Source organism: Zophobas morio, unplaced genomic scaffold, assembly GCF_036711695.1.
Source record: "Zophobas morio isolate AGI-343-1 ecotype UQ-CSIRO unplaced genomic scaffold, CSIRO_AGI_Zmor_V1 ptg000011l, whole genome shotgun sequence".
Lineage (NCBI taxonomy): Eukaryota > Metazoa > Arthropoda > Insecta > Coleoptera > Tenebrionidae > Zophobas > Zophobas morio.
The window spans coordinates 2628128-2653579 of record NW_026972116.1 but is presented as its reverse complement, the minus strand read 5'-3'; the positions used below and the strand labels follow the sequence as shown (position 1 = coordinate 2653579).

Below are 25452 nucleotides of genomic sequence, written 5' to 3'. Positions count from 1 at the left end.
TATTTGAGTCGTGTGACATAGCATCAGTCTCGTTATTTTATTATTTATTTTCATATCGATTTTTATATGTAATTTAATATGTAACTGTAAAATGCTGCAATTTCGTTCCAATATTATTAACGACATAAATGATTCTTATACATATCATTAAACTAGGCTATTTGTTGGATGATTTTCGGTTTATAGAACTGCAACGCTATAAAGATGTTTTCCGAGTTTGAACCGCGTGGAAATCAAAAAGGGTTTCGACGTTTCGCCCAGTTTCGTGAGAGGCATCTTCAGGAAGTGTAAGGCGAAAGAAGGAAAATCCGAAAAACATCTTTATATCAATCCAACCACAATGCTGCAGTGTTATATGAAAATGACAATTTACTAATTTTACTTCAGATGTACAGTCCACAAAATTGCCTACGCGTTCTCATAAAACTCGAAAATTATTGTGAAGACATTAGAACACTACAATTTTTTGTTCACGTCCTTCAAAAACTCATGACGTGAGCTTAAATTTTGATTTGAGTTTGCCAAATATTTAATTTTAAACAAAACATACCGTACTTTACACAATTCGGAAGGTAATTTGAGCTTGATTGTATATGTTACCGCCAATCTGTATAATTAGGTATTCTATACAATATCTAGGCAATGTATAAAATGCCTAAAATATTAAGGTAATGTATGACATATAATTAATTTTATACTTTGCCTAGGTATTCTATACAATGCCGAATGCGCAGCCAATAATGTGTGTAAAAGACGAGAGTAGGTAAGAGTGAGATACGCGGGGAGACAGTTAAACGCTTTTGTTTTCGGATCTAAAATTAAAGTTGGTAATCTTTGCCTGTCGATGGTAATCATAACCTGGAAAGTGAAGAGGATCTAGAAAATATTAACTTATCATCAAGTATTCCCATTGCTTCAGAATCTACAATAGTAGACCCAGTTCGGATGCAAAATCAACCTCTAGAGGCTCAACAAGATCAACAAAGCCCTGTAATAGAAAGTTCTGAGATCTATATTGAAGCTTTAAATGCTCAATAGTTTATAAAAAGTTTGTTATAATGAATAAAAAGTATTCGTGTCTTTAATGTCTAATATTATTTCATTGTGTAGGATCTAGTAACCGAAGAATAAATAAATATTTTTTAGTGCAGTAATTCTTAACTCTACTGCAAAAAGTACCTACCTTTTTATAAAGATTGTTTTATTTTACACATTGCCGATGGACCTCCAGGTACTCTATACAATCCCTAGGAGTTGTATACATTACCTAGGCAAAGTGTGCAATGGACAACCATATTCGTAATATTTCATACATTGACTAGACGCCTCCGGCATTCTACACATTGTCTAAGTATTGTATAGAATACCTGAATTATACAGATTGCCGGTAACATATATATATCTCAAAATTAACTTGTTTATCTAAATATAACTAAAATACGTAAATATCCTTAAAAACTAGTTGAACATAAATTGCAAAATTTATTTACTAAGAAAATCAATTTGTAAAATTAAGTAAACTAAATGAATTAAAATATAAAAAGAGGCAAAAACTACATGGCTAAATAAACTGCCCATTGCTTTTAGATTTGTTATATTTTGTCTGCCCATGAACAAATAATCGAACATCAATAACTTTTTATTTTGATATTCCGCGGACACATCATCATTTCAACAGTCCACTAATAACTGCTCTTAGGCTTTATAATATCAGTGCAGGAAAAGTTGCAGACATATTTTATGACAATTTTCGTAAAGATAATATAAGAAAAAAAATTTGTTATAGCTAATTCTAATTTGTATTTACGTTCCGCTATAGACTATAAGGCTGGAAGCATATATATATTATTACTACTATTAGTAGTAGTAGCAGTAGTAGTAGAAACATCAAAATTGAAAGGAGCAATTGGTAATGAACATACACTAACGACACCGTTTTTTTTTTAAGTTGAAAGAGATTATCATGGTTGGCCATAGTTGTGGAATATAAAATTTCGTATTCTCACTTGTTGGACTACGAACGTCTTCATATATTTACTTATGCACATATAATGCATTTAATTTTAATTTTCGATGAATTGTACACAAATACATATAATTCCAAACGAAACGGTGATGTGTTAAAAAAAAAGGTAAATCAATATTTTGTGTGCTCTGGGATACACTACAATAGAAGAAACTGCATACATTTTTAATTACTAATTCGCCATCAAATGAGTGGTTAATGTTGAACAGACATTGTCTTTCAGTTGCTAAGCTAGTCGAGCGATTTCATTATTTGTACATCCAATTGAAAACATTCCCTGAAAGAGCTAATGAACTGAAACAATGTCGCGATGTTCGCATTTTCGAATTGTCAGCTGCACGTTACCACAGAATTGCGAAAAACGTAAAAAACACAAAATTAGCAAACAAATGCAATATGGATACAAGAGTAGAGGTTTCCGTTTTGTGTCACGTTTCGATTATGTCACAAATCAAAACCTTTTTTCTTTTAAATAGTAACGTTATCTATTTTAATTTTGGCGGCGTGTACATGGCAAGTTTTTCACCATACCCCAATGATAACACGTTTTTATGTTTCTGTTTAAGCATTCATTTTCGACTATACAAGCACGAATAGCTATAAAAGTAATCGGAAATGCCGTTGCGTTGGTAAGAATGCGACATTGCTTTCCTTAAAAGAAAAACAATTTCCGCTCGGGCTTTTTTCGGCAGTACGATAAACCGTGTTATCTGCCCTACCGTAATTGTTATTCCTAGATTAGTGCCTAAATTATTTTAATTTCCCGATGAATTTCGTCATCAAAGAAATGTTAAAGCTAACAAATAAAAAATTTCCGGTTGAGTAATTCTGCACTATTTTTGAAAACGTGGAAAATATTTACTCAATTTCAACATCCATCAAACGACAAACATTCAGGAATTCATTCCATAAAAGCAATCAATGTTTGTTAAATAAAATTGCACACATCGTTACATCGTTGCATCGTGACAAGACCGCATCATTTTATTATGCATCAATTTACTGTATATGCATGATGATGCAATAGACACACCTCAAAAACTTGATGCAGGAAAATACGCATATACCAGGTATTTCTCAATGTCATGCCCTTTTGTCACAAGAACAGGAAGTTGAACATTATATTCAAATTTTTCGTTTCCCATTTACTTAAAGTATTTAAGGGAAAGTTGGACGTCATTACCATCAAATACACATAACGAAGCGATTATTATCGGGCATTAGCTAATTGCTGTCTGCGTTAGTAAGTGATAATTATAGAAAACTGAACACCAAATGACGACTATTTGTAGAAGTGGCTCCATTATTCCAATGGTTCATTTTACGACAATGCAGATGTTTTGAGTCGTGATAAGATAACCAACAGGGTTTCAAACTGTTTCAAAATTTATCATGTCGTTTGTAACGGACATAAATATTTAGTAAACAAAGAACTACATTAGTCAAGGGCAGCGTATGCTAAGACAACATAGTATAAGTCATTTTGTTTTTATTTTGTGAATTTTACCTGACTATTGAAAACATTCGTGGAAGTTCAAGCCTCGTGGTTATCGTTATCAAGAAAATGTGTTTAAAGTTATCTATTTTTCCATATAATGACGCTCATATCTTTTTTCCTAGTAACATTATTCTAAATTAACATAAGCTTTATGTTTCAAGTGTTTTGCTTGAAATCAAATAATATGTATATGCAACAAATAAATTCATAAATATAACTAATCAAAATTTTTAATAAACAGCGCTTGTAATTTTTGTGGACACATATCACAGCGATGCAAATCGTATATTTTGTACGAAGGGAAGAGAATGGATGACAACTCCTCTGGTGACGGGTAATACGTCTCAAAAATAAAAATAAATCTCTTCAATATCCTGGTAAATTTTTGTAATACGTAGTACAATTTCATTTTGTAACTTGTAAATATCAGCAAACTCACGCGTGATTTAAACTTTAAATTATACTCAACGTATGCAGTATACAATATTTCCCATTTTCCACGCAGGGATTTCCATATTTTCTGTGGTAAAAACAATCCTTAGAAATCGTTCTGGTACTTTTAAAATTGTGGTCTACGCCATCCTACAGAATGAGTAAGACTTAGATATTTTATAGTAGTCCAAGAGCTATAAGGTTATATGGCCATCATAAAATTATTCCATTGTGTCGAAGTTAAGTTGTTTACAACAGAAAGGGTTTTAGGGTCGTAAATAACGTGCCCACTGCAGCTCGACCGGCTGTTGTCGTTTCGTTCAGGGGCGACTTTCACTAAATATCTAAATGTAAGCAAGAAATGTTTAGAAGACGATTTATTGTCAACCGGTAAGCTTAGTGCGAACCACACAAAGGGGGTATTTATTTGCGGTCAACTACTTTTATGATGGTCATATAATTTTAAAGCTTTTGGAGTAAGTACTTTATTTCGTTGTTAAAAATTAGAAAATATTAATTTTTATACTGAACCGTTTAGTACAAAGCGAGTATCAATTTTGACTACTTATAAACATGAAATTTGTCGTAAAAACCAAAAAGAATTAACGGAACCTAGCATGACGGCATTTTTTTTTTTTTTTGAAGAGTAACGTCAACTTTAAAGTTGAGTCAAGTAAATTTGAACCATTTTTCATAACATATTTATCTAAATATTATCTACAGTATGTCCCCGGATTGAGTTCACAAGAGGAAAAAAAAACTGTATTTTCTATTTTACAAAAAAATGACATAGGACTAACATTTTTTGCTTAATTCAAAACTTCAATATTCCTGGTCTGTATAATTAATTTTTTCATATTTCGAAGTTCTTCGTTACTTTTAGTTTTTTTCGATTTTAAGGACAGCCTGATAATATTAAAATTTTAATTGCAGATTTATTCGTTTTGAATTAAGCAGAACATGTTATTCCTATGTCAGTTTTTTGTAAAATAGAAAATACAATTTTTTTCCTCTTGTGAACTCAATCCGGGGACATACTGTATATAATTAAAATTACATAGTGTATAAATGTACTAAAATTTCAAAAAATCGTCTCCAAGGGATACATAATGTGAACATGAAACATGAAATTCACTGTGTAAATAAAACCGCTTCCTTACTTTTATTAATTTTTAAAAAATACTAGTTTGTATATTATATATTAACACAAAATGTCTGAAAATATTTAATATAAATAAAAAAAATTACTGATTTCGCGAACAACCTTACAAATTTCTGTTAGTTAAATTGCAATAAATATTTTTTTTCAACCAACAGATCCGGAATACATTATTACATATTTAAGGCATTTTTTGAATTTTTATTTTTCATATTACATAGCAATGTCTGATTAATTTACTACTAATAAAAAAGTTTTCAAAAGATTTACCTAAACAGTTTCTTTTGGTTGCTGGTTATTTATTTAGTTGTACATAGAAGAGCAACATGTGTCTTCATCTTTTTTTTTTAAATAAAATTATCAGAATTTGAAAATATTTAAATGTTTCAGATATATAAAAATATTAGGTAATGACTCCCTGGAAGAAGTAACTACTGAAACATTTTTCTAATTATTTTTTTTTTTAATTTAACATGACCTTAAACAAAAATAAATTGTATAAAAAAACAAGCTTTAAATACTTATGTAAACAATTTTAGAGTTACCCAAAACCAAACTAACATTTAACTTTCCACTTTGATAATTTTTTTTGAGTTTTAAGGAACCAACTTCCACACTTACTAGAATCTTTTCCCAACGCAAATTTTACTCCATGCCCACATATTTACTTGACCTACTTAGAAGGCATAAACGCTGAATGTAATAGCTCTTATCACATTTTTAATAAAAACACAATAATAAAGTTCCAATTGTGTTAACCACTCTGACCCTGGATCACCATTTTTAATAGAAAAATAGCAAGTTTCCTCACTGTTAATATTTATTTCTAATTAAAATACAATTATTATGAATAACACAAAAATACTAACCTTTATTGGGGTCCCATATCTGAACAAGTTTTTGTTCTTGACAGGTGTAAGCACCTGCCTTTCGTCACACTGTGATTTGATGTCTTCAGTTGTCTCTCCAAATAATTCATTCCGTAACAGAATATTGTACACAGAACTGTCTCTTGTATTTTCTCCTGTCTCCCTCGTCTTTTTCCCTGATTGTGAAGTCTTACTAGTATCTGGTAAAGTTGCAAAACTAGTCTCCCAATTATTCCCAGCTCTACAAGGTATAAACCTGTCGCAATTTGCCAGCATTCGAGGCTCCTGGTAGCTCTTGACTCCAAATAAGTCCTTCGATACATGTAATTTCATTTGTCGGAAAATTCGGTCGTCTAAATTTTCGAGCGACATGTTTTCTCTACAACAATAAAAACACTGCTTAACTTCCCAAACACATATCCAGATCACCAATGTAAATATGATAATGTAATTCCCACTGGGGTTCAAATGTCACACTTTATCAAATGCATTGCAGCAATTTTGGATGCATTTCTGTATACTAACACTTCAGAAATGGAAAAAGTGCCCCCATTTTACGTTACAGTGCATTACAGTACTCACATTCACATGACGCACCTCAGGGAAAAATTTGATTTGACTGGTTGTTTGCAAACACGGTGGAAATTCGGAGAGAAAAAGCACTGCACTGTTACACTCGGAAATGCACAATGCTTGAATAATACCCAGGTGTAGTGAAATTGTCAGGAAGGAAGGTAATTATCATTACCCCCTCTCACACCCTGGACCTTTAAATCTGGAATTTAAACAACAACACAATGTGGCAACGTCCATATTGTTACTGGTCGCGACAGCAAGTATACCAACCAAACGACACTAAATGTTCATCGATACATTCTAAAGGTAGGTTCACGCACAAATTGCGTCAGGTTAACAAGTTAAGGCTCCTCCACACAGTCATTAAAAGATGCCAATATAAGGCAAATTTTCATTTTAACAGTTCAAGAGCAGGGCGATACATGTACATTTTCAGCGAAAACTAGTTATACCTCTGTGTGCTTTTGAAAAATATCGAGGCGACACAGAATTTTTTTCTACTTTGGGCGCCGTTTTTCGTTTTCTTCTAGAATTTTACTTCTTTTAGTTACTGTAAAAAAATGCAATGCATTGGGAGCAAATTTCGGTAATTACACAACCCAAAATATTAGCGTTCAGGCGGTAAGTTGTAATTTGTGGCCCACACAATAGAGCACCTTTTAAATACCTTAAGCTTATTTTGCGTTTTGTATGTTTGATAAACAGGGCGCCGAGATCCCTGCCTCTATATACTGAACTGCATTTACATATTAAACAATTACACAGGACAATATAAAAGTATATACTGTAATATGTAAATAATTATCAATTGTGTGGATAATAAGAACGAAGCAATCGATAAAATAATATTAATAATCATAAAATAAAAAGATAAAAAAAAGCAAAGACCCCTTCGATGCAGAAAATTCAACAATTCATACTTATTACAAAAAAAAACTCAAAATTTATCTATAAATCTATTTTCAATATATTCCCGAGTTGCTGATTTCGACTCCACCGCGAGTCAATAATTTCTGGTAGCATGGCATTTAAATAAACAAAATTCTAATTCATTTGCCATACCATACCACAAGTCATCATCTCTTTCAATCATAAATTCGTAAAATATTTTAAATCTACGTCAGTGTAGATGATAAAATAACATCATTTTCTTTTAGATATGCAGTTGACCCTGCACCTGATGCATATAGTTATGGTTAGGGTTCAAAATAAATTATCTGCATTTATTGTACAATAATTAATGATTTTATTTTTAATAGCTTCTTTAATATTTTTATCGCATTTAATCTCTGGAATTGAATGAGAATTTATTAACCCATCTAAAGAAGCTCCTAAAAATTTCTTTTCGTTATCTATAAATAAACCACATGAGACAAACTTTCAAATTTGTTAAATCTTCAAATTTTTCTTTGCCTTTTCCTTTATTGTCAATACCAAATTGTATAGACTTGGGCAATTTGGTATTTATACACTTAGACTTAATTGTTTGTAATAGGTTCGTATAAAATACTATTTACGAAAGTAGAAAATAAAATATCATTTAACTGTCCAGTTTTATGACACGATGTTCGTGATTGCCACATAGATTATATATATGCTGCGGTCCATTTAAAACATCCTTTTTAAGATATTCTATTTTTACTTCCCGAGCGTAAGCAAAGGAAGTATTGTAATCGAGTCCGTCTCCCATTTCCGTCTGGCTGTCCGTCTGTCCGTCTGCCCCGGATTTTTATTAGACAGATAATCTCCGAAAGTACTGGACCGATTGTTGTGAAATTTTGTACTTATATTAGGAATATCATCTAGATGGTAAAACGCTAACCAGAATTTGTCTAATCATCCCCACCATTAATGCGATGACGTCACTTCAAAATTGTACATAGTAAATGGGTCTTAAATTGAATAAAATAACATAGTCCTATACATGTAGTTTACGACTCCGAATTGAGTTTTTACCCGAAACGTTCAGATTTTTGGAAAAAAATCAAAATTGTAAAACAACATTTTGCAATGTAATTTTGAATCTGCTAACCCGAATGTTTTGAAATGTTGCAGATGTTTTAAGGCTCCAAAGAGCATCATAAATCTTTAGTCAAAATATATTTGGTTATCCCCTCCAAAAAGTTGATGACGTCAGCTCAAAAGTTTTCCGAATAAATCCTATCCAAAATGTACAAAATATGATGTGTCTGTACTTGTGATATATCACTCCATTCATATTTTTACTTCCCGAGCGTAAGCAAAGGAAGTATTGTAATCGAGTCCGTCGGCCGACTCTCTACTTTTACGTTTTCTCGATCTTTCATGACTCCTAGAATACGAAGAAATAGGTCTCCCATTTCCGTCTGTCTGTCCGTCTGTCTGTCCGTCTGTCCGTCTGTCCGTCTGTCCGTCTGCCGTCCCGGATTTTTATTAGACAGATAATCTCCGAAAGTACTGGACCGATTGTTGTGAAATTTTGTACTTATATTAGGAATATCATGTAGATGGTAAAACGCTAACCAAAATTTGTCTAATCATCCCCACCACTAATGCGATGACGTCACTTCAAAATTGTACATAGTAAATGGGTCTTAAATTGTATAAAATAACATAGTCCTACACATGTAGTTTACGACTCCGAATTCAGTTTTTACCCGAAACGTCCAGATTTGTGGAAAAAAAAATCAAAATCATAAAACAACATTTTGCAATTTAATTTTGAATCTGCTAACCCGAATGTTTTAAAATGTTGCAGATGTTTTAAGGCTCTAAAGAGCATCATAAATCTTTAGTCAAAATATATTTGGTTATCCCCTATAAAAACTTGATGACGTCAGCTCAAAAGTTTGCCGAATAAATCCTATCTAAAATGTACAAAATATGATGCGTCTGTACTTGTGATATATCACTCCATTCATATTTTTTGGATTTGCATATACAGGGTGACTCAAAAAAAATTAATGAATGCGCAAAATTTATTTTACTGATTTACTCAGGAACTACAAAACCGAATGCTTTGAAATCTTGAAGATGTTTTAAAATTATCATAAGCATGGTAAATTTTTGATCAAAATGTATTTGGTCGTCCCCTCCTAAAAAATTTATGACGTCACCACAAAATTTTGCTGAATAAGTCTTATCTAAAATGTACAAAATATGGTGAGTCTCTTCTTGCGATTTATCATTCCATTCAAATTTTTTCGATTTGCATATACAGGGTGACCGTAAAAAATTAATGAATGCGTCAATTTATTTTATTGATTTAATCAGGAATTACAGAACCGAATGCTTTGAAATCTTGGAGATGTTTTAAAGTTATCATAAGCATGGTAAATTTTTTATCAAAATGTATTTGCTCATCCCCCCTAAAAAATTGATGACGTCACCCCAAAATTTTGCTGAATAAATCCTATCTAAAATCTACAAAATATGATTAGTCTGTACTTGTGATTTATCATTCCATTCAAATTTTTTAGATTTGCATATACAGAGTGACTCAAAAAATTAATGAATGCGTGAATTTATTTTATTGAGTTAATCAGGAACTACAAAACCGAATGCTTTGAAACATAGGAGATGTATTAAAGTTATCATAAGCACGTTAACTTTTTTATCAAAATGTATTTGCTAATCCCTCCTCAAAAAATTTGATAACGTCAGCTCGAAAGTTTGCCGAATAAATCCTATCTAAAGCGTAAAAATATGATGAGTCTGTACTTGTGATTTATCACTTCATTCATATTTTTTAGATTTTCTTAAGAGGTGGTTCAAAAAAATTAATGAAGTCAATTTATTTTATTGATTAAATTAAAGGCAACACTTATTATTAGTATTACATTGGACCAACCCAATTTGGTAGACACAAAATTTTTTAAAGTAAAAACTCGGTTGAAACATAAGGGTAGCACGCTTATTTACATCGACTTTAACATTACAGACGTGTGCGCTGTCTAGGTTCCGCAAATGTGGAATAGACATGTTTATAATCAACCAATTGTGAATTCCACCGTCAAAAATTAAAATAAAACTCAATGTTTTATATAATAAGCGGAAGTCGAAGCAATAAAACCGATGGTTGTTTTGTTTACAGTTTCTCTGTTTGACTCTCACGTTTGCTGTTACGCTTGTCATCTTAAATTAAGAATGTTTATACATAAACGATTTTCAGTTGCCTCTCTTATTACTAGACAGCGGATTTCTGTCGGGCTACGTCACGATTATAGGTGGGGACGCGCTGGATCGCCGGGACTCAATAGCGGGTGATAGATAATGACTGAATTTAATCGGTACTAATTCCATAAATATAATTAACGATTTATTAATCAAACGGCTAAGTAAATGAGAACGGGAATTAACAGCAGAGTGCAACGAAACAGCGTTATTCTAATCTCAAATAAACGAAGTGCAGTCCGTAACCGCAATGAATTCGCATCCCGTACGAGCCGTACCGAGTTTGGCCTTGCCTAGCCCGACAGAAATCCGCTCTCTACATATTACACACCGGCGCCGTATACGTGAGTAAATTGTTTCGTTATTTTATTGATTATAACAAATCAATATTCAAAACGACCCAATTCATTTTACCGAATATTTGGGAATACAATAATTTTATTCTTAGTATTACACTACATCTATCCCAACTGATATACGTGTCCTTGCAAAAATGTTGATGACGTCATCGCAATTTTTTTTAAATTCCCACTACAAAAGTGTAATGAGAAAAAAAAATTGGTCTAAAGAGTTTAGACAGTACTTCCCTCGCTGTCGGAAACTTGACGACTGCATGCCTATTATGTTTTTTTTTCTCATTACATTTTTGTAGTGGGAATTTAAAAAAAAATTGTGATGACGTCAACATTTTTGCAAGGACACGTATATCAGTTGGGATATATGTAGTGTAATACTAAGAATAAAATTATTGTGTTCCCAAATTTTCGGGAAAATGAATTGGGTCGTTTTGAATATTGATTTCTTATAATCAATAAAATAACGAAACAATTTACTCACGTATACGGCGCCGGTGTGTAATATCTAGAGAGCGGATTTCTGTCGGGCTAGGCAAGGCCAAACTCGGCACGGCTCGCACGGGATGCGAATTCATTGCCGTTGCGGACTGCACTTCGTTTATTTGAGATTAGAATAACGTTGTTTCGTTGCACTCTGCTGTTAATTCCCGTTCTCATTTACTTAGCCCTTTGATTAATAAATCGTTAATTATATTTATGGAATCCAGCACGTCCCCCCCTATAATCGTGACGTAGCCCGACAGAAATCCGCTGTCTAGTAATATGAGGGGCAACTGAAAATCGTTTATGTATAAACATTCTTAATTTAAGATGACAAGCGTAACAGCATACGTGAGAGTCAAACAGAGAAACTGTAAACAAAACGACCATCGGTTTTATTGCTTCGACTTCCGCTTATTATATAAAACATTGGGTTTTATTTTAATTCTTGACGGTGAAATTCACAATTGGTTGATTATAAACATGTCTATTTCGCATTCGCGGAACAAAGTGACCGCATAAAACAAATGCAGGTCTGTAATGTCAAAGTCGATGTAAATAAGCGTGCTACCCTTATGTTTCAACCGAGTTTTTCCTTTAACAAATTTTGTGTCTACCAAATTGGGTTGGTTGGGGTGTAATACTAATAATAAGTGTTGCCTTTAATTTAATCAATAAAATAAATTGACTTCATTAATTTTTTTGAACCACCTCTTAAGAAAATCTAAAAAATATGAATGGAATGATATATATATATAATAATACAAACTCATCATATTTTTTGCATTTTAGATAGGATTTATTCAGCAAAATTTAAGGGTGACGTCATCAATTTTTTTAGGAGGGATGAACAAATACATTTTGAACAAAAGTTTACCATGCTTATAATAACTTTAAAATATTCCCAAGATTTCAAAGCATTCGGTTTTGTAATTCCTGATTAAATCGATAAAATAAATTCACGCCTTCATTAATTTTTTTTGAGTCACCCTGCATATGCAAATCCAAAAATATGAATGGAATGATAAATCACAAGTACAGACTCATCATATTTTGTACATTTTAGATACGATTTATTCGGCAAACTTTTGAGCTGACGTCATCAGTTTTTTGTAGACGATAACCAAATATATTTTGACTAAAAATCTATTATGCTCTTTATAACCTTACAACATCTGCAAGATTTCAAAGCATTCGGTTTTGTAGTTCCTGATTAAATCAATAAAATAAATTTACGCATTCATAAATTTTTTTGAGTCACCCTGTATATGCAAATCGAAAAAATTTGAATGGAATGATAAATCACAAGAAGAGACTCACCATATTTTGTACATTTTAGATAGGATTTATTCAGCAAAATTTTGTGGTGACATCATAAATTTTTTAGGGGGGACGACCAAATACGTTTTGATCAAAAATTTACCATGCTTATGATAATTTTAAAATATCTTCAAGATTTCGAAGCATTCGGTTTTGTAGTTCCTGAGTAAATCAGTAAAATAAATTTACGCTTTCATTTATTTTCTTGAATCACCCTGTATATGCAAATCCAAAAAATATGAATGGACTGATAAATGACAAGTACAGGCTCATCATATTTTGTACATTTTAGATATGATTTATTCGGCAAACTTTCGAGCTGACGTCATCAAGTTTTTGGAGGGGATAAGCAAATATATTTTGACTAAACATTTATTATGCTCTTTATGACCTTAAAACATCTGCAAGATTTCAGAGCATTCGGTTTTGTAGTTCCTGATTAAATCAATAAAATATATTTACGCATTCATTAATTTTTTTGAGTCACCTGTATATGCAAATCCAAAAAATATGAATGGAGTGATAGATCACAAGTACAGACTCATCATATTTTGTACATTTTAGATATGATTTATTCCACAAACTTTTGAGCTGACGTCATCAAGTTTTTGGAGGTAATAAGCAAATATTTTTTGACTAAAGATTTATGATGCTCTTTATAGCCTTAAAACATCTGCAAGATTTCAGAGCATTCGGTTTTGTAGTTCCTGATTAAATCAATAAAATATATTTACGCATTCATTAATTTTTTTGAGTCACCCTGTATATGCAAATCCAAAAAATATGAATGGAGTGATAGATCACAAGTACAGACTCATCATATTTTGTACATTTTAGATATGATTTATTCCACAAACTTTTGAGCTGACGTCATCAAGTTTTTGGAGGGGATAAGCAAATATTTTTTGACTAAAAATTTATGATGCTCTTTATAGCCTTAAAACATCTGCAACATTTCAAAGCATTCTGGTTAGCAGATTAAAAATTAAATTTCAAAATATTGTTTTATAATTTTGATTTTTTTTCCAAAAATCTGGACGTTTCGGGTGAAAAGTCGATTCAGAGTTGTAAACTACATGTGTAGGACTATGTTGTTTTATACAATTGAAAACCCATTTACTATGTACAATTTTGAAGTGACGTCATCGCATTAGTGGTGGGGATGATTAGACAAATTTTGGTTAGCGTTTTACCATCTACATGATATTCTTGATATAAGTACAAAATTTCACAACAATCGGTCGAGTACTTTCGGAGATTATCTGTCTAATAAAAATCCGGGACAACAGACGGACAGACGGACGGACAGACGGACGGACAGACGGACGGACAGACAGACGGAAATGGGAGACCTATTTCTTCGTCTTCTAGGGGTCATGAAAGATCGAGAAAACGTAAAAGTAGAGAGTCGGCCGACGGACTCGATTACAATACTTCCTTTGCTTACGCTCGGGAAGTAAAAATTACACTAATTATTATTATCGTCACTCTTTTAGGCTCAATGCGAGTGTTCATTACTTTTTTGACAGATTTTATTAATTATTATCGTACAACAATTATTAATTTATTACATTGCATCGCTTATTACATAAAGCCAACGTTGTTCAAAATGAAATTTTGACATTAGGTATCACAAACAATATTACAAAGTTAGTGAAATACGTGACTAGTTAGTATTATCAGTATCACCTAGACAAATACATTCCCACGAAATATTGTAACAATAAGTATTTTGATATTTACCTAAGCTTTCGCAGAAGTCATTATTGAATATTAGGCATTCCCTGAAGTCGTTACAAGTACTTAGCTACTAATGTCATCAATCCTTTTGGTTTTCAGGTAAAAATAGGGACTAAATAAGTTTTACAATATAGGTACTTAATCCCAGCTTAAAATTTAAAATGTAAAGAAACATTCTAGAAAGTATTGTGTAAGTCTGAGGAACTTCACAATTTACGTTATAGGAGAATTATAGTTCGAGCTGCAAAACCATATGGTGCACTGGTGCACATTATTTTATAGAAAAAATTGAATGTAGAAATCACATACTTCGTAATTATTGTTCTAAAATTAGAGAAATAGTTAGTTAAGGCTCCTCCTTACAGTCATTAAAATCTGCCGAAATACGGCAAAACGCCACTTCCAATATCATCCTTACTATAGCACTTGAAGACTTGTGCGACATATCTACTTGTTCGTGATACAAAAATCTTCATGGAAATAGTTTTTATATTGCATTAAAGGCTTTCGTTTTTACTTCCCGAGCGTAAGCAAAGGAAGTATTGTAATCGAGTCCGTCGGCCGACTCTCTACTTTTACGTTTTCTCGATCTTTCATGACCCCTAGAAGACGAAGAAATAGGTCTCCCATTTCCGTCTGTCTGTCCGTCCGTCTGTCCGTCCGTCTGTCCGTCCGTCTGTCCGTCTGTTGTCCCGGATTTTTATTAGACAGATAATCTCCGAAAGTACTCGACCGATTGTTGTGAAATTTTGTACTTATATCAAGAATATCATGTAGATGGTAAAACGCTAACCAAAATTTGTCTAATCATCTCCACCACTAATGCGATGACGTCACTTCAAAATTGTACATAGTAAATGTGTTTTCAATTGTATAAAACAACATAGTCCTACACATGTAGTTTACAACTCTGAATCGACTTTTCACCCGAAATGTCCAGATTTTTGGAAAAAAAATCAAAATTATAAAACAACATTTTGAAATTTAATTTTTAATCTGCTAACCAGAATGCTTTGAAATGTTGCAGATGTTTTAAGGCTATAAAGAGCATAATAAATTTTTACTCAAAAAATATTTGCTTATCCCCTCCAAAAACTTGATGACGTCAGCTCAAAAGTTTGTGGAATAAATCATATCTAAAATGTACAAAATATGATGAGTCTGTACTTGTGATCTATCACTCCATTCATATTTTTTGGATTTGCATATACAGGGTGACTCAAAAAAATTAATGAATGCGTAAATTTATTTTACTGATTTACTCAGAAACTACAAAACCGAATGCTTTGAAATCTTGCAGATGTTTTAAGGCTATAAAGAGCATCATAAATTTTTAGTCAAAATATATTTGCTTATCCCCTCCAAAAAATTGATGACGTCAGCTCGAAAGTTTGCCGAATAAATCCTATCTAAACTGTAAAAATATGATGAGTCTGTACTTGTAATTTATCACTACATTCATATTTTTTGGATTTGCATATACAGGGTGACTCAAAAAAATTAATGAATGCGTAAATATATTTTATTGATTTAATCAGGAACTACAAAACGGAATGCTCTGACATCTTGCAGATGTTTTAAGGTTATAAAGAGCATAATAAATGTTTAGTCAAAATATATTTGCTTATCCCCTCCAAAAACTTGATGACGTCAGCTCGAAAATTTGTCGAATAAATCATATCTAAAGTGTACAAAATATGATCAGTCTGTACTTGTGATCTATCACTCCATTCATATTTTTTGGATTTGCATATACAGGGTGATTCAAGAAAATAAATGAAAGCGTAAATTTATTTTACTGATTTACTCAGGAACTACAAAACCGAATGCTTCGAAATCTTGAAGATATTTTAAAATTATCATAAGCATGGTAAATTTTTGATCAAAATGTATTTGGTCGTCCCCCCTAAAAAATTTATGACGTCACCACAAAATTTTGCTGAATAAATCCTATCTAAAATGTACAAAATATGGTGAGTCTCTTCTTGTGATGTATCATTCCATTCAAATTTTTTCGATTTGCATATACAAGGTGACTCAAAAAAATTAATGAATGCGTAAATTTATTTTATTGATTTAATCAGGAACTACAAAACCGAATGCTTTGAAATCTTGCAGATGTTTTAAGGTTATAAAGAGCATAATAAATTTTTAGTCAAAATATATTTGGTTATCTTCTACAAAAAACTGATGACGTCAGCTCAAAAGTTTGCCGAATAAATCGTATCTAAATTGTACAAAATATGATGAGTCTGTACTTGTGATTTATCATTCCATTCATATTTTTGGATTTGCATATGCAGGGTGACTCAAAAAAATTAATGAAGGTGTGAATTTATTTTATCGATTTAATCAGGAATTACAAAACCGAATGCTTTGAAATCTTGGGAATATTTTAAAGTTATTATAAGCATGGTAAACTTTTGTTCAAAATGTATTTGTTCATCCCTCCTAAAAAAATTGATGACGTCACCCTTAAATTTTACTGAATAAATCCTATCTAAAATGCAAAAAATATGATGAGTTTGTACTTGTGATATATCATTCCATTCATATTTTTTAGATATTCTTAAGAGGTGGTTCAAAAAAATTAATGAAGTCAATTTATTTTATTGATTGAATTAAAGGCAACACTTATTATTAGTATTACACCCTAACCAACCCAATTTGGTAGACACAAAATTTGTTAAAGGAAAAACTCGGTAGAAACATAAGGGTAGCACGCTTATTTACATCGACTTTAACATTACAGACCTGCATTTGTTTTATGCCGTCACTTGGTTCCGCGAATGTGGAATAGACATGTTTATAATCAACCAATTGTGAATTTCACCGTCAAGAATTAAAATAAAACCCAATGTTTTATATAATAAGCGGAAGTCGAAGCAATAAAACCGATGGTCGTTTTGTTTACAGTTTCTCTGTTTGACTCTCACGTATGCTGTTACGCTTGTCATCTTAAATTAAGAATGTTTATACATAAACGATTTTCAGTTGCCTTTCATATTACCAGACAGCGGATTTTTGTCGGGCTACGTCACGTTTAATCGGTACTAATTCCATAAATATAATTAACGATTTATTAATCAAACGGCTAAGTAAATGAGAACGGGAATTAGCAGCAGAGTGCAACGAAACAGCTTTATTCTAATCTCAAATAAACGAAGTGTAGTCCGCAGTCGCAATGAATTCGCATCCCGTACGAGCCGTATCGAGTTTGGCCTTGCCTAGCCCGACAGAAATCCGCTCTCTAGATATTACACACCGGCGCCGTATACCTGAGTAAATTGTTTCGTTATTTTTGATTATAAGAAATCAATATTCAAAACGACCCAATTCATTTTCCCGAAAATTTGGGAATACAATAATTTTATTCTTAGTATTACACTACATCTATCCCAACTGATATACGTGTCCTTGCAAAAATGTTGATGACGTCATCACATTTTTTTTTAAATTCCCACTACAAAAATGTAATGAGAAAAAAAAAACACAATAGGCATGTAGTCGTCAAGTTTCCGACAGCGAGGGAAGTACTGTCTAAACTCTTTAGACCAATTTTTTTAATAAAAAATAAAAACAGAAAAACGTATTTTTAAAATACTGTTTTTCTACAGTCACCCATTTATTCGTACTCTAGTATTCATGAAGCGTCCAGAAAATATGAAAGTAGTAATTCGTCCGATGGACTCGATTATTACATACATATACTTCCTTACGGTCGGTAAGTAAAAATTGATTAAAAACCGAGGGGAAGGATGGGGGTGACTGTTTGCGCAGGCAACGTTAATAAAATCAGGGAATAAAATTATGTCATTTATTTTGTGTCGCTGATGATTGCTGTACAGAATCAGTAAACATTTTTTATCCATGATGTATTTAAAGTACTTTATAACATTGTTGAGAATGTTGAGATAGTTCACAGTGTTGGCTTATTTACCCATCCACTCATAGTCATAGATGAGATAGCGCATAGTATGTACCAGTGGCGGCTCCTCAGAGGAGGCAGGGGAGGCTGAGCCTCCTCTGTTTTTTTGAGCTGAGCTTCCTCTAATTTTTTTCGATGAAAGAATTTATATTTTTGTAGACATTTGTTATTTTTCAGAATATTTTGCTGGATTTCATTTACTTTCATCATATATCAGGTTAAAATGTCGCAAAAATTTATATTTACGCCCTCACAATCATAATTCACATTCACACCACTCCGCGTTTGGTTTCAGCGGCAGAGGCTTGTTAGCCGCTAGCCTCCGCCGAGAATGCATCTTGCTATTGAGACCGTAGACCTTGACGCATCGTCAGTCTGTATTGCATTGGCTAAAACGTTCATGGGACTGCCGCTCCAAGCCGCTAGCCTCCGGCCAGTTCATCTCTTTTCAGATCAAGTCGTACAGATAACTTTATCTCTTTCTTATTAGTTGGCGCAATCGGGTGTAAGTAGGAAAAACTTTGAGGTGGTTTCGCGAGCTCCCTGTTCAGTGATGGTGATGTTTAGGCTTTACGTAGGTAAGGGTACAAAAGGGGAGACCAACACCATCACTCCCATTAATTGTATTGACAGTTACAATTAGAAATAAAACAGAGCATTTCATGAAAATAATTATAATAAAACTAAATAGTTTACGGCTTCGGTTTTAAGAAACAAATTATACTGTTGGAATTGTGTATTATTTATAAGTGATAAATCTTCCGTTTGGGGTAAAACAGGCTAAAATAATTTACAAAATTTGTCACGAGCTATAGAAAGGCATGAAAAATCATAGGACCACATATTTTCTTCGATTAAATTAGAAATGCTTGTAAACAAAACAATGCCAATCATTTAGATTCGGCTCATAAAAGGGAGAACTATTACGAGAAAGTTGGTGAAAATTGGGCAATTTTGAAAAGACTAATCGATGCAAAAGTTTATTTATCTATCAACGCACGAGTGTTCTTTTCGTGGGCATGACAAAAAAAATATTCAGATAATGAAAGATATAAAAAGTAGTGCTTTTCAAATTTGAGCCTCCTCTGAAGAAAACTTCACGAGCCGCCACTGGTATGTACATACACAGGTATGTCCAAAGGGACCGTCTCACTTACTCTATCTAACTGGCTATTTTATAACTTAACTCAGATCACAGTTCCATTATGGCAACAATGGACAGAATAATCCTTGCGGTTCGAGTCCATAAAGCTTACAATAGCCAGTTTGACTTATAAGAATGCATTGGCTTAAGCCGCTTAAGTCATAAAAGTTTTACAAGGTGTACGTCAAGTACGGTTACTTTATTTCAATGTATTATTGTTGCCGAATACGAAAGGAAAATGAAAAATGGCAGTTTAAAACATTTCCTAAAGCATTAACCCAATAATGAGGGGTGACTAAGGTACCACGTACTGCTGAAATATTTTTGCTAAATTGAAAAATAAATATTGAAATTCTCTTTTCAAAAATAGCAAGTTTGAATATCTAACCAATCATAATTGCCCGGAAGCGATTGAACGAAGGCTGTGATTGGTTATCCTTTCTGCCTATAAATAATTGCTCTAATGACCGTGCTGTAGACTTTAGGAAGGAGAGTTTTATAAACAAAAGATTATGAGTGACATAAGCTGCAGTGATTTTTATTAGTAATAATCATTGATTTATTTGGTACGTGTCAGTTTCATGTCAAGTTTCATAACCTTATTTTCAAAGCAAAAAAATCATCAATTTATTTACTTAATGCGTAAGTAGGTAGTCAATAAGATAAACAAAAATTAACAGTAATCGGTTCCACCTCGGAAATTTTATTTTTTGCTCGTATGTTTACAAATGTAGTTATCAGTTCTAATTTAAAAAGTAAACACGTGCTCATTAAATTTAGTACTAAATGTCTTTTCGCTTTTTTTTATGCCTAGGACATCGGAGTTTTTCGAGTTTTCCGATAAAAACTATGCAGCATTTCACGAAAAGCCAGGATTATGAAGTAAGTTTTTTCGTCTTATATTTACATAATGAATTAGTTTGTTTTTAGGCGTGCATTGAAGCTTTAAATAGTTTACAAACTAATGCCCAGTATATTAAAGCAAAAACAACTACTTCAGGGGATGATAATCATAATGGTGATCAACTTTTTCAAGTGAGGAAATATCTGAACAGGTAATAAATTGTAATTAAATTAATAATAATTAAAAGTGATATTTACAAACATATGTTTGATTAATGTAGTCAGGTCTAATTTTTATTCAGATTCGCTATTCATTTGTTTTTTTTTAATTACTTTTCCTGAAAATTAAAATATTTAGTATTGCTATTGTGACTCTTTCATTAATTTATTGTCAACCACATCAATTAACGCTAGTGCCAATATAGTTTTATATTTATTTACCTGTGACTAATTGTACAGGAACGTCATTTTGATACTAAAAAATATCTACTTACTGTTATAAATGACTGATGACCACACACTCAAACTAATAAAACTGTACCAGCCCTGTTCAATAAATAAATTACACAATCACTTATGAAACTTAGACATAACTGTTTATCTTCAGTAAGTACTGATAGTACAAATCAATAATGAATCGAAATATTTATTTAAGTGATGATTCTATTAAAATTAAGGGCTGGGTTATCTTTGGACAAATTGGATGAACTATCGGTAATCCATGTTGCCGGAACTAAAGGGAAGGGAACGACATGTGCGTTCTCTGAAAAAATTCTAAGGGAGCATGGATACAGAACAGGGTTTTTCTCCTCACCTCACTTAATAGAAGTGCGAGAAAGAATTCGTATCAACGGAGTACCTATAGGCAAAGCAGATTTTGTAAAGTACTTTTGGAAAATTTACTCTGCTCTAGACCAGCAAAAGGTGTAGTACCTACTCATTCTTTTACGTTTTTTTAAAAACTCATTTTTACAGAGTGATAACCATGACATGCCTCTTTATTTTCGGTTTTTAACCATAATGGCTTTTTTTGTCTTTTTGGAGAAAAAAGTCGATGTGGCTATTATTGAAGTGGGGATTGGAGGAGAGTTTGATTGCACTAACGTATTAAGGTATGTTAACTAAGCGCCAAAATGTTTTGTTTCAAACTTTTACCTTAAAGGAAAGTTCCTGTAATAGGCATAACGTCTCTAGGGATTGATCACGTGAAGTTATTAGGACCCACTATAGAAAAAATAGCGTGGAATAAAGGGGGGATTATGAAAGAAGGCTGTAGAGCTTTTACAGTTCCTCAGCCAGAGACGGCTATGAAGACTCTCAAAGAACGTAGCATCGAAAAAAAGGTAATTCATTATTTTCACTCAATGTATCTACAAAAAAACATTGCAGTGTCAACTTGAAGTGATAGAAAATTCAGATATTAAATTTACGCCAAACACATCGTCTTGTCCACCCCACATCTTAAATCTTAACGTTAGTTTAGCAGTAGCTCTGTGTAGGGCGTGGCTTGCAATAAGTAACGGCATAAAGTATACCTACATATTTAAAACTTAATGAGTATTTTCAGAACACAATAACAACTTAACTCAATCTATGTCAAATGAAATCACTGAACGAGCTCTTCACAACTGTAGGTGGCCTGGAAGATTCCAAGTTAAACATGACAGAACAATATCGTAAGAATTTTTGTCAAAATTTTTACCGAAAAAGAAGTTTTTCAATTTTAGTTATTACTTAGACGGTGCACATACTCTTGAAAGTATTATCATATGTGCTAGCTGGTTTAAAGACATAACAAAACACTCAAAGAGGAAGAAAGCGTTGATGTTTAACGTTACTGGGGACAGAAATGCAGAAAAGTTATTAAAGCAACTACAGAGTTGTGAATTTGACACTATTTTATTTGTCACGAATGTTGCAACTCCTATTAAAGCTCTCAGTAATTCTGGTGAGTTAGTTGTTTTAAAGCATTATCGTGTTACTGCCGGCGAGAGGGTTCTATCTTTTAGTATTCCAGACAATACATATTTTAAGTCCATAGATGAATTGCTGCAAAAATGTAGTTTTCACAAACAGTTGTGGTTAAAAATAGAAGGGCGGAAAGAAGCGGAGATTTGTGAAACATTTCCGACCGTGGAACAAGGAATTACATTTCTTTCAAATAGAGAAGAGTATGATCTACTGGTTACTGGGTCGGTCCAATTAATAGGAAGTTTATTAAGCATAATTGATCCTCACTTAAATGACTATAGTTGGTGACAAATATTAAGTAAGGTGTAAATAGTTAGCTTTTATAGAATGCGCAACGTTTACTTAAGCATTTCGTTGAATCTTCATATCTTGATTAAACACACACCTGTACATGTTATGTGGAATATATGTAAACAAAGAATTTATTTTATTAAAGTATGAGTAAGTGTAATAATTTTTTTATTATCTTTAAAAAAATATAGAGATCACGTCATCACGGATAATATGGGCGCGAAAATTCCATAGGCAATTATTTCAGGTTAGCAATTCTTACATTATATTATACTATTACTACTCTATGATTATCAATAATATGAATACTAGTCTTTTGATTTTCTGAATGAAGAAACAAGTGACAAAATGATCGTCCGCCTTAAATGATCTAGAATAACAACTAAAGTTTATATACAATGACAATTTCAAAGTACTAGAGACTAGAAAAACGTAACTCCTTTTCGCTTTTTCTATGTTGCATATCAAATTCAACTTCTGATTCAATTTCATTTTCGGACAATGAAAGAGAACCGCCTGCTCTCCTCATGTGCAGCATCTTATCTGTACTCTACAAAACAAATGTAATTAAAATTAATTTTTGACAGGCGAAAACAACACACAAGCACAGAGAAAAAAAGCAAAATAAAATTACCGTCCTAACTAAATTAAAAATTCCCTGAACTAGAATACCCATGCCAGCTTAGTTGCCGTTGAAACTAAAGATATAAAAACAAAAAAGAACAGATAAAACCGTGCACTCTCAAACATAAAACGGGTAATACACTTACATCCATCAGACAAACTGTCGGTTCTGAGGCATAACCGTCGTGACCATCTTCATATTCATCATCCGACGAATTCGAACTGGACGACTCCTCATACGGCCTAAAAATTATATTAATTGTATATTACTGCCACTTCTGATGACACTTTTATGTATTTTTTTACCTTGATACTTTACACACCATTTGTGCTAAATCTGTGAAAGTATATTCTGAAAGTATATTCTCAGAATCCTTCCCTGGTACAGTTGTAGACTTGAAGATTGGAAAGTTGCCCGCTTTTAACTTCTCCTCAAAATACGATTTTCCGTGCTGATATCCGACTTCGCGAATTTCATCAAAACTTCCAAATTGCAAGGTTTTGTATTTGTCGATAGGGGGACGGATGTATTCACAATAATCACTGCTTTTTACTTCCTTTTGGAGAAATTGGTACGAAAAATTATAAATATGTTTGAATAATATGAGACGAAACTTACTTCCAACTGTCTCACACAACTCACATATGCAAGTCTAGATTGTATATCAGGCAAATTTGGTACTTTAACTGGATTGGTAAATGGATTCCAACGTTTCCACAAAAGCCACCATCCAGATAAATCATCACCATAATTAGTAAGATCTTGGTCATCAACTGAACCAACATCGATAGCTAAGATGTGGTTAGCACCAAGACCTCGCATGACGTCAGCTGTATTGAGGTGAGGTCATTAGTATGAGAACTTCATGGCAGCCAGCAAAATAAATAACACAAAAAAAAAACAGTGCTAAGATTGCTACACTCAGTAACAAATCTTGAGGGCTTCACAAGATAAAAAAATATGAAAAACAAATTAGTACCGTTACAAATTTATAACGAAACTAAGGGCCACAACTAAGTTAATAATATGCTTCTAAATATAGATTTAAAAATTAAAAAGATAATATTTGCATACTTAAAAGTTTTTCATATTATACTAGATGGTGTTGTTGAAGCGAAAGTTTTCAATTAGCTAACAAGGAAACCACACATGTTTTAACTCTTGTTTTTTTTTTCTGAAGATATGAAAACTGGATTCCAGGGAGTACAAGAAACTACTAGAAACCAAAATAGTCTGCCATTTTCGTCTTGGATAAGAAAAGGACAGAAAAATCTTTGCCAATGGGATAGGTTTTACCCCTGCGAAAATCGTGTATTTAATCCAAATTGTAACCTCGATTCTATTCTACAGAGTACTTAAATAAAGAGGATGGCGTTAGCAAGTTGTTTTTTTTTTCGTATATCGAAAGTGGCAACTTATTATGGCCTCAAGTAGTTTATTTCTATCCCTGGAATCAAATTTTTACACTTTCAGGAAAAAAAACCGGGAATTACAACACTTGTGGTTTCCTTGTAAGATATCAAGTATATTTTTCAATACGGACTGCATGTCTTGTGATTGTGCTAGGGATTCAGTTTTTACACTGCATAAAAAAAGAATGTAATCCGAGAAGACGACAGCGCAGCTGTTAATACGAGTACACAATATGTTGAAATTTTTGGTATTGCGGAGTTAATAACGTGCTTAGTAACAGTGCGTTAAGTGATCGTTCGAAGATTCTAATCAACAGTTAAATATTGACCTGTTTTATTACATTACCAATAAAAAAATTGATACCTACCTGTCAATATAAAAATAAGATGGTTATCCAAAATAAAAAAAAAAAACAACCTAATACAGATTACCTGGTACATTATTGACGTAACACCCATCAGCTAACAAATGTCCATCTAAAGGATCACAGAGTGGCGGAAAAATGCCAACAATTGACATACTGGCCCTCACATATCTCCACAAATGACCTGCCAATTAAATTTACCAAATTTTCACATAGTTTACATAAGTCATTCTGTAACCACTTACAAAATGACTTCGACAACGGA

At 32.6% G+C, this 25452-nt stretch overlaps 3 protein-coding genes across 11 annotated transcripts in view; 1 reads left to right on the top strand and 2 right to left on the bottom strand.

Moving 5' to 3' along the window:
• Fzr (fizzy-related) overlaps positions 1–21123 on the bottom strand; it is a 26887-nt gene extending 5764 nt beyond the window's left edge. Inside the window, exons 1-2 of one of the 4 annotated variants that reach the window (XM_064052740.1) lie at positions 21018–21123; positions 5985–6363 (exon numbers count right to left, since the gene is read on the bottom strand). In XM_064052740.1, the coding sequence (XP_063908810.1) occupies positions 5985–6356 (372 nt within the window). In that variant the 5' untranslated portion in view covers positions 6357–6363; positions 21018–21123. Of the gene's footprint in view, positions 1–5984; positions 6381–6566; positions 6997–21017 lie in introns of those variants that run through there. The other 3 variants (XM_064052739.1, XM_064052738.1, XM_064052737.1) reach the window with 3 other exon arrangements.
• On the top strand, positions 20135–24791 carry LOC135126673 (folylpolyglutamate synthase, mitochondrial-like). Of its 3 annotated transcripts, none has more exons than XR_010280116.1 (10): positions 20238–20322; positions 20495–20562; positions 20611–20735; positions 21201–21447; positions 21499–21635; positions 21686–21866; positions 21913–22039; positions 22091–22199; positions 22251–23032; positions 24591–24791. XR_010280116.1 is itself a non-coding variant. In XM_064052734.1 (10 exons), exons 1-10 carry the CDS (start codon positions 20262–20264, stop codon positions 22780–22782), a joined length of 1518 nt encoding a protein of 505 aa, XP_063908804.1. In that variant the 5' UTR covers positions 20238–20261; the 3' UTR covers positions 22783–22948. The 3 variants fall into 3 exon arrangements, 2 of the variants coding, with proteins under 2 accessions (XP_063908805.1, XP_063908804.1); XM_064052734.1 differs by lacking the exon at positions 24591–24791 and having other exon boundaries at positions 22251–22471; positions 22541–22948; XM_064052735.1 differs by lacking the exon at positions 24591–24791 and having other exon boundaries at positions 20135–20246; positions 22251–22948.
• LOC135126672 (neuropathy target esterase sws) overlaps positions 22937–25452 on the bottom strand; it is a 16296-nt gene continuing 13780 nt past the window's right edge. For 2 of the 4 annotated variants that reach the window (XM_064052732.1, XM_064052729.1), the window contains 4 exons: positions 24029–24240; positions 23716–23966; positions 23556–23652; positions 22937–23335 (listed from right to left, as the gene is read on the bottom strand). In XM_064052732.1, coding sequence (XP_063908802.1) covers positions 23201–23335; positions 23556–23652; positions 23716–23966; positions 24029–24240 — 695 coding nt within the window. In that variant the 3' untranslated portion in view covers positions 22937–23200. Of the gene's footprint in view, positions 23336–23419; positions 23484–23555; positions 23653–23715; positions 23967–24028; positions 24241–25254; positions 25372–25452 lie in introns of all 4 variants that reach the window. The other 2 variants (XM_064052731.1, XM_064052733.1) reach the window with 2 other exon arrangements.

What these genes read in the sequence shown, in the direction of transcription:
- LOC135126673 (XM_064052734.1), top strand. Translation starts at nt 20,262, where the DNA reads ATGTCAAGTTTCATAACCTTATTTTCAAAGCAAAAAAATCATCAATTT. An exon ending in CTGCTCTAGACCAGCAAAAG is followed by an intron (nt 21,448 to 21,498) that starts GTGTAGTACCTA and finishes TCATTTTTACAG; the next exon opens with AGTGATAACCATGACATGCC. An exon ending in TAAAGCTCTCAGTAATTCTG is followed by an intron (nt 22,472 to 22,540) that starts GTGAGTTAGTTG and finishes TTAGTATTCCAG; the next exon opens with ACAATACATATTTTAAGTCC.